Genomic DNA, 12724 nt, shown 5'->3' on the forward strand with positions numbered 1-12724 from the left:
TGTTGTCTGCTCGATCAGAGCTGAAAAGAAGAAAGAGAGGATGTTGGAGCGGTGCTCTCTAAATATGCGAGACGTGGGCTGGGTTATGCATATAGGAAATACGAACGGGGCATCCTCGGTATCCACTCCAAGGGGTCCAGAGGCGAGTGATCAACAAGCTGCGTAGCAGCCAATGCTGAGTAGGATATTTCTGACTCTGAAAGGGTCTGAATGGCACCAAGAAGACCGTGGGCTCGTGGGCGCCATGCTAGAGATTGTGGAGTCCCCGCAGACAAGCTCAGCCTTGTCTCGATTAGGACATCCTCGGTCTAGGCGTGGAGAAGTGGGAGTCACCAACAAGGGCTTCAGAGAACCAGAAAGTAACTCGGTTGGCCAGTTTGGGTCTTGGATGGAGCTCAAGCGAAGTGAGGCGGGTTCGAAGTCCGAGCCCTGCCGTGCCCCGTGGAGCTGCGGTGTCTGGCTACCGCACACTGTTGACTTGATCCCATGGGGAGAGAGCGGGTCCTAGCGGTAGAGAGTGACTAGGCGTGCCAGGGTCGATGGAAACGTGCTTCTTCCTGACTATCGCGTGTAACACGTGAAGCATTAAAAAATCGTGCTCTAAGGGATAGGCTCGCCAACATCCGAGACGCCCAGCACAACCTGTCTTCCGAGGCTGCATTTCCGATGCGACCACTCTTGGGGCTTGCACAGCTCTTATGGCGGCATTTCACAAAGCCACATGATTGGTTGTTGAATGTATATGTGCTGTAAGAATACCGACTCCTAGTCAGCATTCCGTGACATTGACGGATTCGGGGGAAATTCCATCTTCGTTTCGGAGTGATAGGTGTTCCAGGTGCCGCCGCCAAGTGCAATTTGAGGGATAAGCCACGTGGTGGGCGAGCCTTCTTCAGTTACCCTTTCACTAACACCTTGATAGTCGCTGTGTACTCTTCTCATTGCTCACTCAAGATGGACAAAAATCCATTGGGCTCGGCACGCTATGCCTGATCAGGCTCTATCAAAATGATCCTTCAGAGCTTTGACTGCACGACAGGCCGTATCACAAACCCGATTCGGGGAAAGTGAATCCTCACATCTCCAACAGCCGGACCGGTGCCGTCACTCGACTTTAGAGGTGTGATGACGACCTCTTCCGGCGTGAGAGCCACCAGCGTCCCTACCGTGGGACTGTCTCTACCTGTATCATCAGGAGCGATGGCCACTTGCGTTCCTGCAGCAAGACCATTGCGTCTATCGAGGTCGTATTGTGGGCCAGCTGGGGTTGGCAGCAGCGGGGTCTCCCTCAACAGTGGCGTCTGCTTCAATTGCTGCATCACTCTTGCGACTCTTTGAAGCTCGTCCTTTTCGATCTTTGTCTCCACGATCGGCAGCCGATCAACATATGCTTTGAAGCGCCCGAACCAAGTGAAGACTCCAGGATACCGGTCTTTGTTGAACACGGCGCCCAGTCCCTCACCGTCGCCATCCTGCGTGCCCCCACCCGTCAGATTGCCGATCCCTTCTCCGCGGCTGATCTTCTCCCCCCAATCGAGCTGATACCACAACGCGAGGTCCGCGACGCTCGGCCCATCGGCTCCGAGGATCCATGGTTGGGCCTGTCCTCCAGAAAATAGCGGCTCCAACAAACTCAAGTGCAGGTCCATACCGCTGAGATTCAGAGGGACTTTCCTCTCCAATTTCGCCGCGTCGAGTTTGTGCCCGATCAGGTTTGCCCGGTCGACTCCGAAATGCGTACGCCAGACACTCGCGGGTATAAGGCCCGTGGTCACGCGGAAGAAGGGGCGGTCGATCCAGTATGAGGCAAAGCCGCGTGCCAGCGGTCGGAAGGAGGCCGAAGAGGACGGGTACAGTGTTCCATAGCCCTCTGTAGAAGGGAATCGACTTTCGAGGACTTCCAGAATGAGAGATGTGTCGATGTAGATCTGTCAGATGTAATGTTTGTGCTCAGCTCGGGCATGGAATATGTCTTGGAGGGCACCGCCGAGGAGGCAGGTCCTGATTCTGATATTGAGCCGACACGAATGCTTACCTCTCGTCCAATGCACAGAACTGGAATCTTTCTATAAGTCACATTGAAATTATCCTTCAGGATTGGGCGTGGCATCATCGAAGGCACAACAATATGAGCTATCCAAGCCAACACCATCTCGTCAGCCCAAGATAATGACCACAGGACGGTTTTCTGGGGTCGTTTTGGCGCATGGTATTTGCAAACGTACTGTATGGTATCTGTTTCAACCGGAGAGCCAACTTGACCTTGGTGGTGAATGGAGACGCTGGGTTGACTCCACGTCAGCTTGTCATCCGCATACTCGGGAGTCCAAGGCTGTAAGAGGGCTGTATCTCACAGTCATAGCCGAAAAGAACCACAGGAGGCTTTGTCGAGGAGGCATCCCCGGTTCCCATGGCTGAGAAACTTGTGCCAAAGACTTAGGCTTCAATGCAAGGTGTGCTAATAAGCTGGAAATCTCGTGTTGGTAGCTAGAGAGCAGGTAAAGGACGGACAAGCGATTTCAACTTCTGAATTATAGGCCCCTCTGTAATTGACGAAGGGCGTACCAGTACCTGAATATGAGAAATGACCGTTTTGTCTTTACGCGTCCACAAATGGTGAGAGGTGAGCAGGAGTCGGAGTCGGATGAACGGGTGGTTTTGGTGTATGAGCCTCGGTTCGGTCACATCTCGTCATTTGATTTCCGTAGGGCAGATCCACAAGCACGTGACAAGTTATATATTGGCGGCGCTATCTAAGAATGATAGTCGATGCAATGCGTCAGGCTTGACCTTCATATGGACGTCGCATATTGCGAGGTACCTCTCCAAAGCTGGTTCTCCGTGACGTACGAACAGTTCCCCGGCCACAGTGAAGGTGCCTGTCCAGTCAAGCTGAAGGTCCCTCGCATTCGTCTGGACCCATCGTTGGAAAGAGCAATTTCATCCACACTAAAGGTAAAACGAAAATGGCATTCCGTGACTAACATTCTTGGTGAAAGGAATTGTTGAATAGTTGACCGGACTTCCGGGCGGAATACTGATTTGTACCTTCCGGGATGGAATGTTGGAATCATTGGCACAGGATTCAGCGATGTGGTATCTCGTATCGGTGTGTTCGAGCCCCAAGCGTTAGCAGATCATGAGGCCAAGATAGCAACCCCTGCACGCATTTCTGAATTTATTGGATGCCACACGAAAACCTGTGTCCGATCCATCTGGCGGGCATTTGTCAAAACTGGCATGCATCAAAGTTCTGACGGTCTCATTTCCCCAGAGTCACTAGCAGGCTGCTGAGCTGTGGTAGGCCAAGGCCGCAACGGATATGAGATCTCTGGTGTCCATCTTCATCTGACTGGAATCCCCTAGTGACTCTATAGCAAATCTGATTTCCGAAAGCACATGCCCCATGAAAGAATGAGCTCGGCCAAAGCCGCTTGCAGCAACTCATAGCTTTCCTCTGGATCTGCGCAAGCTCGGCATCTGAAGGGCCATTGTGCCTGCATGACAGAATCCCAGCGTGAATGCATCCGTATTTATGACCATCGCAAATCCACAGGGTTTAGTTGGCCGACGTGAGATTGCAGATACGGGATGAAAAAGAGCAAGTTGGTGATTCTTGTGTCTCATCGCTGCAGCATTCCAACTGCCGACTTACGCCGCATTGTATGGACTGACAATTCGAGTCATGGGCGTCATGGTGACGGTTAAAACTTTCGGCAAACGCGACGAGGCTGAGTGATTTGCCTTGCAGCGATGTCTGGGCTCCGTTGCTGTGTCTGGGTTCAGAGGATGCGAAGTCCACAGCAATCAATAGGGACTGGTCGCACTGATGCTTGCCTTTTCCACCAGAGCTTTGTCAAATCTTCCACAAATCTTTTGTCCGACGAGCTCCAGCTGTCCAGTCCCATCTCCAGCATGTCCTCATGACTGATCTCGACCTCAGGCTCCTTGGTCTGCTCCGCCAACAAGGGCCGATCGTCCTCCTGATCCACTTGATCACCGGGGCCTGTGTCGTCGTCGTCGTCGTCGTGATAGATCCCTTCGCCCTCGTTATCGCTGTCTTCCCGCTCAATACACGCTGTGACAGTTTGAAAAATGGTTGCGGTCAGGCGGTGGAAGTAGGCTACCACGGCCACTTCGCGACTCTGCTCCTGCTCGTCTTCCCCATATAGTAGTATCGAGTCCCGTTCCATTTCGTGTTCTTCTCCTTCGGCAAACCCTTCGCGCCGATCTCCAGCGGAGGCCCACCAGACGAAAGAGGTGTATGCCATTCGAGACCAGGATGGAGGCTCTACGACCAGCTTGTTTGTCGAGTTCGAGGATGAAAGTGAAGAAACAGACGAGGTCCCATCGTCAGTGACAGCCGTTTCGCTGGGGTCTAACCTCCGAAGACCACGCATGAGGTGCGTAAACCGACGAAAGTCCCGTTGCGTAGCTCTGATGGAGACTTTGGGGAAAGCCTTGGTCAATTCGGGGCTGGAAACAATAATGCGAGGAAACGCTTTCGTCGCGGCAGTTTGCGAGTGTGGCTTGGGCATGAGCACAAGGACATCATAGAGGTTGGGTTTTGAGGTGAGCACATCATCCGTTGTGCAAGCAATAAAACCGTGGCCGGATCCGGCAGCTCCAGCCTGCTCGAGCTGGGGGATGTCCATAACACCAACGGTGAACAGCGGGCGCAAGCGTGTACTAGGAGCATCAACCTCGTGCGCGAGTGGCAGGAGGGACTTCGAGACAGATGAAAGGATGGACAAATTATATACTACCGCATGTGGTCAGCGTCCGACAGGTTTGTAGGGCAAGTTCATCCTCACCAAGATTACAGCAGAATTCGACAGGTGCATCTGTGACGATCAAGATCCGTTTGCGAAGCAAGGCTGCTCGATATAATGGAAATATCAGGGGTCCAAATAGCTTGATCGAATCTATTAGTGTCAACGCAGGATGGTGAGGTGTTAAGGCATGATGTGGAGAGATGAAGGTTGTCGCCGTTGACATTGTCCTGAGCTTGAGATAGCCGTTGGGTCGTTGGGTCGGGTCCTCTTCAGTAGAGTCCAGGGGTGTCTGCACCGTGGGCTCCTCAGGTCGTAACTTGTACTTCTCCCAATACTCTTCCAGGGCAGTAACGTCTTCCGGGTTGGCAATATGCGCCCTGTTCATGTCAATGACTGGGACCGGGAACATGATACCACGAGACCCTACTTGGCGAGATCGATCAGAGATTCTGCATGGCGCCAGATGCGACCCATACGACCGTGTTCCAAAGGAACCAGTGCGCCAACAGCCACCATTCGCGCAGCACGCTCTGCCTGCTCGTCTGCCTTGTTGACGAAAGCGCTGAGTCCTGCATAGTCATCGTGGATAAAGTACCTTCCCCCTTAATTCAGCGATGTTGACCAGCTCTTGAATATATCACTCACACCAAATCCTCCTCGACGTTGTGCAATCCGGACGGCAGGGACTTGAACTCGACGACACCCTCGACGGGGACTGCAGATGCGAGTCAACATGGGTGTGAGATACAAAGAGGGCTGCGATTTTACCATCGTCAAGTGATCTATTCCATCCCAAGGTGTATCTGTAGAGTTGTCAGCGTGCGCCAGTGCGCTGAGGTGCATGGGCATACCCTTTGCGATGGTCGAAGTGGACCAAGAAGAGGGCAAGGATGGGCGGAAATGGAGGCTCATTCGTCGTGTCAATTCTCAAGGAGTTTGATGCCTGGCCCGCCATTCATGGGCACGCTTTTGCATAACGACAACAGAGTCTCTCGTGCTTCTGGACATGAGGTCGTGTGGGGAGGTTCGATTGCCGCAGACCCTCGAAGCCAAAGTAGTGCAGCTCAGGAAATCAAATGTCAAATGACGTCCCGGCAACCAATTCAAATGACAGGTGTGACGACGACTACATTCGACGAAATACTACCGAGCACTATGGCGACAGCAGTTTGTGCTGACCTGACGCCGACGGAGGAAGAAGGCGAGTAGCCAAGTATTCTCATGGTTAGAGCAGTATCGCAGCCAGGATGATAGTGTGATCCGTGGGAAAGAACCCCCTATATTGCCTTCCCAACCGCGAACTACCTCTGCATTCACGAAAACAGGTAGTTGTCTCTCACCAGCGCAACATTTCCGATCGCCTAGACGGAGACTTTAATCAGTTAAATCTCAAATATCCTCCCCTCGAATTTTCCCCTTGTTATACATGTGGAAGGAAGTTCGTCCATTGTATATTGAGATATGCTGTCCCTGGCACGTCTCTCAACTCTGCGAACGCTTCTGCGATCAGGTAGAACCGTGCCACCCCGTATATAATCGCCAACGGTGTGATCGTTGCAAACTCCCAGGGTACTGGTAATTGGTTGGATCGTCGCCTCATTGTGGCAGACCTTCTGGCCATGCGAATCTTGTGTTCTGCCAAGGCTTTTCGGTTGAAGATGCATAGATATATGGTTCTCCACCGGCCCAAACGAGCCCATGATGCCGCGGTCTCAAAGACCCAAAATGCAGCAGTAATGCCGAAAAGCAGAAGCGAACAAGTACGCCAGAGAACCTGCTCGGTCCGGCTAGGGAAACGAAAACTCCAGCCGGCGACATGAATGGCTGTAAAAAGCAAGGTTGCAAAGCATAAAAAGTATTCTTGTATGCCATATGGATTCGTTGGAAATCTGTCATTGGGAATCCGTTGAATGGGCCTCTGTGCCGGAATGACCGGCATCTTCATAAAAGGTTGCACATTGACGGAATATCCAGGGCCATTCTCATCGATAAAGTCTAGAGGCGTCAGGCTCCATTCGCGAAGGAGCGTGATCTCGGCAAGAGAGAAAGAGGAATGGATGTGGATGGGTGTTTGGATATCTGCTGGTTTATGAAGCCAGAAACAAGATGTCATGAGAGAGCAGACGACAATGGCAAGTGCATTTAACTCTAAAGTGGTGATCGCCAGTCCTTGGATAGCGCGAGCAACGCACTGTATGATCAGATATGCAATTTGAAAGGCAGTGACAACTTTGGTGAATGTATCTTGCTTCGACTTGTCCCAGATTTCTCTGCTGGTAATGGCGGGGTATTCCACAAATTTGTTGACGACGAGCCAGTGAAGTTGAGTTGCGTTAAGAGGGAAAGGGTCGCCGTCGCGAGCGTGAAACATGAAACCGCCCATGTCGGCAAAGAATGCCTGCCGCATATGCCAGTCCTTGTGATTATACGCCTTGAACGACACAACGGATTGTTTCGCTCGACTCCATTGACCCGCAGCATAGGTGAGAGGGAATTCTGGGCCCAAGATACCCAGAGCCATCCACAAGAGGCGGCGGCCAAACCGAGTTGTAAAACTGTCCTTTGGAGCAGGTACATTGAGACACAACATGCTATACGTGCTGATAAAAATCGTGACGATCGATGTCCACAGGATATCAAACGTCCCCCGATAGTTGGGCTGGTCTACCCACTGTTTGACTCTGGTAGAGGACGAGAAAGTGCTTTGCAAACTGGCGCCTTGAGGACATGAAGAAGGAGCAGGACCTGTCGTACTCGTCTTGTTTTCGTGACCTTGGCAAATAATGGGAAATAGTGATAAGCCCAAGAGGACCTGAGCGTGCCATTTCCCCACCCCTTGCCTCCCGTGGTATCTGTTGGCGAGAGCAACGGTGTGCATGGATGGCTGTGAAGGGTGGTTAGAATTTGCTTGGTCCTGATATTGAGGGTAACGATAAGAGAAACTGAGCATCCCAGGAGCATTTAAGGGCTGTTAGACCGGCAGAAGCGGCGAGCATCGACCACTGCTGTTATCTTCGCCCTCGAGCTGAGACAGCCATCCCGTCTCTTCCCTGGGTAGATGGGTCGGTTCTGGCGGCATACATGGCTGCAACGCCGACCAGGATCTCTGCCGTGGCCCATGGTAAGCTATCATGGCCAGTTCCCCCAAAGCACCAATCTGCACCAGGTAAACGCAGGCAGCATCCGAGAAAGTCGTTCCTTCAACCTGGGCAATGGGTTCTGCACCGCAGCTCTGAGGTCGAGTCAGGCATTCGTCCATACCTTGATCATCGACTGCGAAGCGCTTGCCCGGAACTCAAGTTCCAATCCGCGGCCTGCAGCGAAATGCTAGACATGAGACGCTTCCCAGGTCTATGGTGGAGATTGAGGTTTCAAAAGCCGAATACTATTAATTGTACCCTGTTCACCAGTGCAGCGCACAGGATAGAATGCGAAAGAGTTGGGGGCTTTTTGCTAGGCGCTTCGGGGGACTGACTGGTTGGTCATGACATGTGGTTGTCGAGGGCGAATCGAAACGCGCCATTCCCACCGCGCGTACTTATCATTATTTGTGTCGAAACAGATTTCTCGTGCAGGGCATATGGTAGACTGAATCCATATCTTGTTATTCTGCTCCTTTTTTTGCTGATGGCGGCCTCCCTTCAGCACCGAAGAGTTTCCTGCCGACGTTCCTGTGGTGTTGTCCAGAAGTTGCGATGATGACATTTTTCTCGGCGATCGTTCGACCTCTCCTCATCAGTGTTGCCGCCAGCGTCGGCATCTACTTTGCCTTTCTCAGCCTCCTCACCATCCCTTCGTTCCAAGACCATGCGATCTACCTACACCGCGTGACATTGACCTGGTTCCAAGATGTCAATGAGCCTGAGCATTGGGGCTTTCTCCGGAACCAGGTGACGCCCTTCCTCCTCCACACGCCGGATGGCGAGACTCTCCATGCGTGGCACATCCTACCCCTCGAGACATATCGAAGAAATGAAAGGGCGCTGAGAGAAGAAACTGCTGGGCTGTGCCACAATATCACCGAGAGATTGGGTTTCAAGCTACTGAGAGACGATCCGACTGCCAGGCTGGTAATATATCTACATGGAGCAGCAGGAACACTGGGATCCGGTTGGCGACCGCAGAGCTATCGGGCTTTGTCCGCTGCTGCAGCCAACGTCCATATCCTTGCCATTGACTATCGAGGGTTTGGCTCTAGTACGGGGTGGCCGTCAGAGGCTGGCCTCTTGACAGACGCTCTCACTCTGGCAGACTTTGCATTGAAAACCGCAGGGATCCCACCAGAGCGGATTGTCGTCTTTGGACAGTCACTCGGCACTGCAGTCAGCATATCCCTTACTCACTATCTAGCCTTTCAATCGCCGCCCACAGTTTTTGCAGGAATCGTGCTCGTAGCGCCATTTGCGAACGTCGAACTTTTGACTCAAACCTATAGCATTGCTGGAACCATCCCGCTTCTTGCGCCTGTGGCACGCTGGCCTAAAGCTTTGGCCTGGCTCAATAGCTTTATCACGACCAAGTGGCCATCAAAGGATAAATTGGCCGAACTCATCCGCCGGTTGGATTCTGTGAAGCTTCCAGGGCGGAAGGCGAGATACGACATTACCATCATCCACGCACAAGACGACTACGACATCCCGTGGACACACTCTGACGTGGTGTTTTGGAATGCCGTCAACGCAACAGGACAGTCTGGAACGAGCCTGAGTTTTGAAGATCTCGAGGCTGAAAAGGCCCGGCGGAAAACAGAGCTGGGAGCTGGTGGTTGGGAGGTTGAGTGGAGGGGCCATGCTGGAGTGGTGCGAGAACAGATTGTGAAGCATGGACTCCATGATCGAATCATGAGCTATCCGGTGGTGAGCCTCGCCGTTGCACGCGCGTTCCACAGCCTGGATTCGGAATAGGTGTCTGATATACGAGCCCAAATGGACAAGTCCCTTCACCCTTCAAAGCTTGTCGGCTGTCTTCTTCTTTCTCCACGTCACGGTTCCGAAGGACCCGCACGCGATGTCCCCGTGGGAAAGAGAGGGAGGGAGAGGTGTTACAGAGACTGCTGTCATGGTATCTCGCATCTCTACGGTCTTGGCTGGTAACGAATGGAGTGAATGTTCTATGAGCTGGTTCAGTAAACCTGCGAGCTAATGCAGCTGATCCATCCCTAAACCGCCACTCGGTTATCGTCGACTCGGTCCACATTCGGGACATTTACTGATCTGTTCTCGACCTTTAGCTAATCCGTCCAGAGGGAATTGACTTTTCCCAGATTGGGACGTTGCTCAACTTCGTTTCGGCGATATCTCGTTCCGCCCAACAAGCCAATGCCTGCCTAAAACAACGGCATTTGGCCTGGGAAACATATGTAGAGCTGTGAATTTGTAAGATATACATACTCGATACAGACGGATTCTTCCCTTACGCTCAAACCTTTATCGAGTGGTTCATCTGTCCAGTCCGGAGCAACCAGTCATGGTGTATTCGGCCAATCGCCAACAACGACAGATGATTCAGCCTGTTCCGGTGCCGCTTTTTGGTTCGTCTTACAAACCAGGTCTAGCATTGTTTGAGCACTACCGCATCTGGCCTGGACTATCATGACTCGGCGTCCATTCTCGGCCTTGCTGGGGGATCTGAAAGTCAACGTCCCCTCCTCGTAGGCCACATCGTCGCTTCGCCAGGATTTTGTCTTGTCGGTGGCCTGCCGTCAATGCGCTTTGTCAGCTTGCTGGCGTATAGTACCTTTGCGGCAGGCGTCTTACCATTGCGTCGACATGGGAATGCCTTTTAACATCCGTGCAACGCAATAGACGGCACGAGCACACGGCCACGGAGATGTATATAAGGAGGGCTGTCTGGCTAGGTGGTTGAGGCCCTAGCACAGTTCTTGAATCAGCATCAACAACTACAACACCAACAACACCAAGTCACTCATCAAGGCCCTACAGCTTGCTATACCCGTCAACATGGCCCAAACATTCGTCATGCGAGGAGTGGAAGGCAAGGTGAAGAAGACGCCGGCCGAGATCCCAGAGCTCAAGGCCAACGAAGTGCTCGTCAAGATCTCCCACAGCGGCCTCTGTGGGACCGACTTGTTCTACATCGAACCCGGCTGTGCTCTGGGCCATGAAGGGGTCGGGACCGTCGAGAAAGTCGGCAGTGCCGTGACCGCCCACAAGATTGGTGACCGAGTCGGAGGAGGATATCTGAGAAGCGTACGTATTGAAATCCCCACGACCAACCTCGATCCCTTCTCTCGGTGGAATCACATCCACTAACCAACGAACGAACGGACGTGTCAATTTCCAGAGCTGTGGCCAATGCAAATACTGTCTCACGGGCAAGGACATCATGTGCTACCAGCGCGACATCTACGGGGCAGCGGGCTTCAGCAACGGCACCTTCGCGACGTACTACATCGCGACCGAGGGCTACGTGTACGCGATTCCCGAATCGATGCCCTCGGAAATCGCCGCGCCGCTGCAGTGCGCCGGGGCCACCGTCTACTCGGCCCTGAAGACCTACTACCAGCCGGGCATGCGCGTCGGGGTGCTGGGCATCGGCGGGCTCGGCCACCTGGCGATCCAGTTCGCGGCCAAGATGGGCGCCCCGACCACGGTCTTCAGCACCAGCCCGTCCAAGGAGAAGGAGGCGCGCGACTTCGGGGCGTCGAGCTTCGTCGTGCTCGGCCAGGAGCACACGTTGGACGCGCCGGTCGATTTGCTGCTGATCACCTCCCACAAGGCGCCGGACTGGTCGACGTGAGTTCCCTCCCATCTTCCAATGTTTCACAAGCAAAGAGGAAAAGCATAGCTCCACGAAAAGGGAGACAGCGAGCTAACTTGGAGCATCAACAGGTTCATGAGCGAAAAGGTCGTGGCTAGAGGAGCTTCGATCGTGGTCCTGGGCGCCATCGGCATGAGCCTCGAGTTCCCGTAAGCCTTTTTGTTCTACCCTCCTCTCCCTTTCATATTCATATCCTCCCCCTCCTCTCCTGCGTCTTCCCTCCCTCCATCTCTCCTCCTCCTCTCACCTATTTTCTTTGCACCCATGCTCACTTACACCGCCTGCCCTCCCAGATTCCTTCCATACTTCTTCAACTGCTACAACCTGGTGACAAACCTGGTGGCGTCGCGGGCGACGCACGCCGAGATGCTCGCGTTCGCGGCCCAGCACGGCGTCAAGCCGCTGGTCGAGGAGTTCGCGATGGACGAGGCGGGCATGGCCGAGGCCGTGACCAAGCTGCAGCAGGGCAAGATCCGGTACCGGGCCGTCTTGAAGGCGTGATCTTCGTGGCGATAACACACAAGATACTCGTTGTGGGAGAGGGGGAGTGGTGGCGGCGGTGATTGTGGCAGGGATAACGGAGAGAAAGCACGGAACAGAGCAGAAGAGTTAGTTAGTTCCGACGCTTGGTCTTGTCCATACGCTGGGCAAGACAGACAGACAGACAGGGCAGGATAAGGCTATGGGCCCCCAAACGACTGAATTATCCACGCTCGAGTTCAACTCCTGTTCGTGTATCCACATATTAACTCCCCCTTTCCACGATCCTCCACTCCATAGCCGTCAAGGTATCAACAATGTTGAGCTGTGTATAGCTTATATGTTGCGTGCATACATATACGTATATATCTCCGCGCGTATATTCAATACGCCGTGCCATCTTCAACACCAACAAAGACAGATATGTCACGCAAGGTCCAACCATAGGACTTTGCCCTGCGCAAGGATCCAATGCCCCTTCTTGTTCTTGTGAGGTAGACGAATGGAAGAGAGGGTAGTTGGCCCGATAATAACATATCACAGCTCACACTCCTCTCGCTTGCAGCCTTCCCCATCCCGCCGCCACCCTCATAGTACTAGAAGAGCCTCAGGCGCCACAGAGGGAGGGGACATGGGAACAGTGGATGAAATATAAAACGCCAAAGGGTTTGAAAGCCCTCCCTATTTGC

The 12724-nt window shown here is 53.2% G+C and overlaps 5 protein-coding genes across 5 annotated transcripts; 2 read left to right on the forward strand and 3 right to left on the reverse strand.

Moving 5' to 3' along the window:
• Positions 1–1016: 1016 nt before the first annotated feature.
• Positions 1017–2412, reverse strand: AYL99_00202 (hypothetical protein; the record flags this gene model as incomplete). The annotated part of the gene is made up of 4 exons (XM_018831718.1): positions 1017–1928; positions 2036–2133; positions 2226–2282; positions 2355–2412. The coding sequence occupies 4 exons, from the start codon at positions 2410–2412 to the stop codon at positions 1017–1019; spliced, it is 1125 nt and encodes a 374-aa protein (XP_018697597.1).
• Positions 2413–3782: 1370 nt separating this feature from the next.
• On the reverse strand, positions 3783–5730 carry AYL99_00203 (hypothetical protein; the record flags this gene model as incomplete). Its single annotated transcript, XM_018831719.1, has 6 exons — positions 3783–4762; positions 4815–5152; positions 5203–5370; positions 5421–5490; positions 5544–5578; positions 5627–5730. The coding sequence occupies 6 exons, from the start codon at positions 5728–5730 to the stop codon at positions 3783–3785; spliced, it is 1695 nt and encodes a 564-aa protein (XP_018697598.1).
• Positions 5731–6195: 465 nt separating this feature from the next.
• AYL99_00204 (hypothetical protein) lies at positions 6196–7296 on the reverse strand (the record flags this gene model as incomplete). Its single annotated transcript, XM_018831720.1, has 1 exon — positions 6196–7296. One exon carries the CDS (start codon positions 7294–7296, stop codon positions 6196–6198), a length of 1101 nt encoding a protein of 366 aa, XP_018697599.1.
• Positions 7297–8473: 1177 nt separating this feature from the next.
• AYL99_00205 (hypothetical protein) lies at positions 8474–9679 on the forward strand (the record flags this gene model as incomplete). The annotated part of the gene is made up of 1 exon (XM_018831721.1): positions 8474–9679. One exon carries the CDS (start codon positions 8474–8476, stop codon positions 9677–9679), a length of 1206 nt encoding a protein of 401 aa, XP_018697600.1.
• A 1056-nt stretch (positions 9680–10735) lies between these two features.
• AYL99_00206 (hypothetical protein) lies at positions 10736–12056 on the forward strand (the record flags this gene model as incomplete). The annotated part of the gene is made up of 4 exons (XM_018831722.1): positions 10736–10984; positions 11079–11530; positions 11627–11704; positions 11849–12056. 4 exons carry the CDS (start codon positions 10736–10738, stop codon positions 12054–12056), a joined length of 987 nt encoding a protein of 328 aa, XP_018697601.1.
• Between the last annotated feature and the right edge of the window lie 668 nt (positions 12057–12724).

Source organism: Fonsecaea erecta, assembly GCF_001651985.1.
Source record: "Fonsecaea erecta strain CBS 125763 chromosome Unknown Scaff1, whole genome shotgun sequence".
Classification (NCBI taxonomy): domain Eukaryota; kingdom Fungi; phylum Ascomycota; class Eurotiomycetes; order Chaetothyriales; family Herpotrichiellaceae; genus Fonsecaea; species Fonsecaea erecta.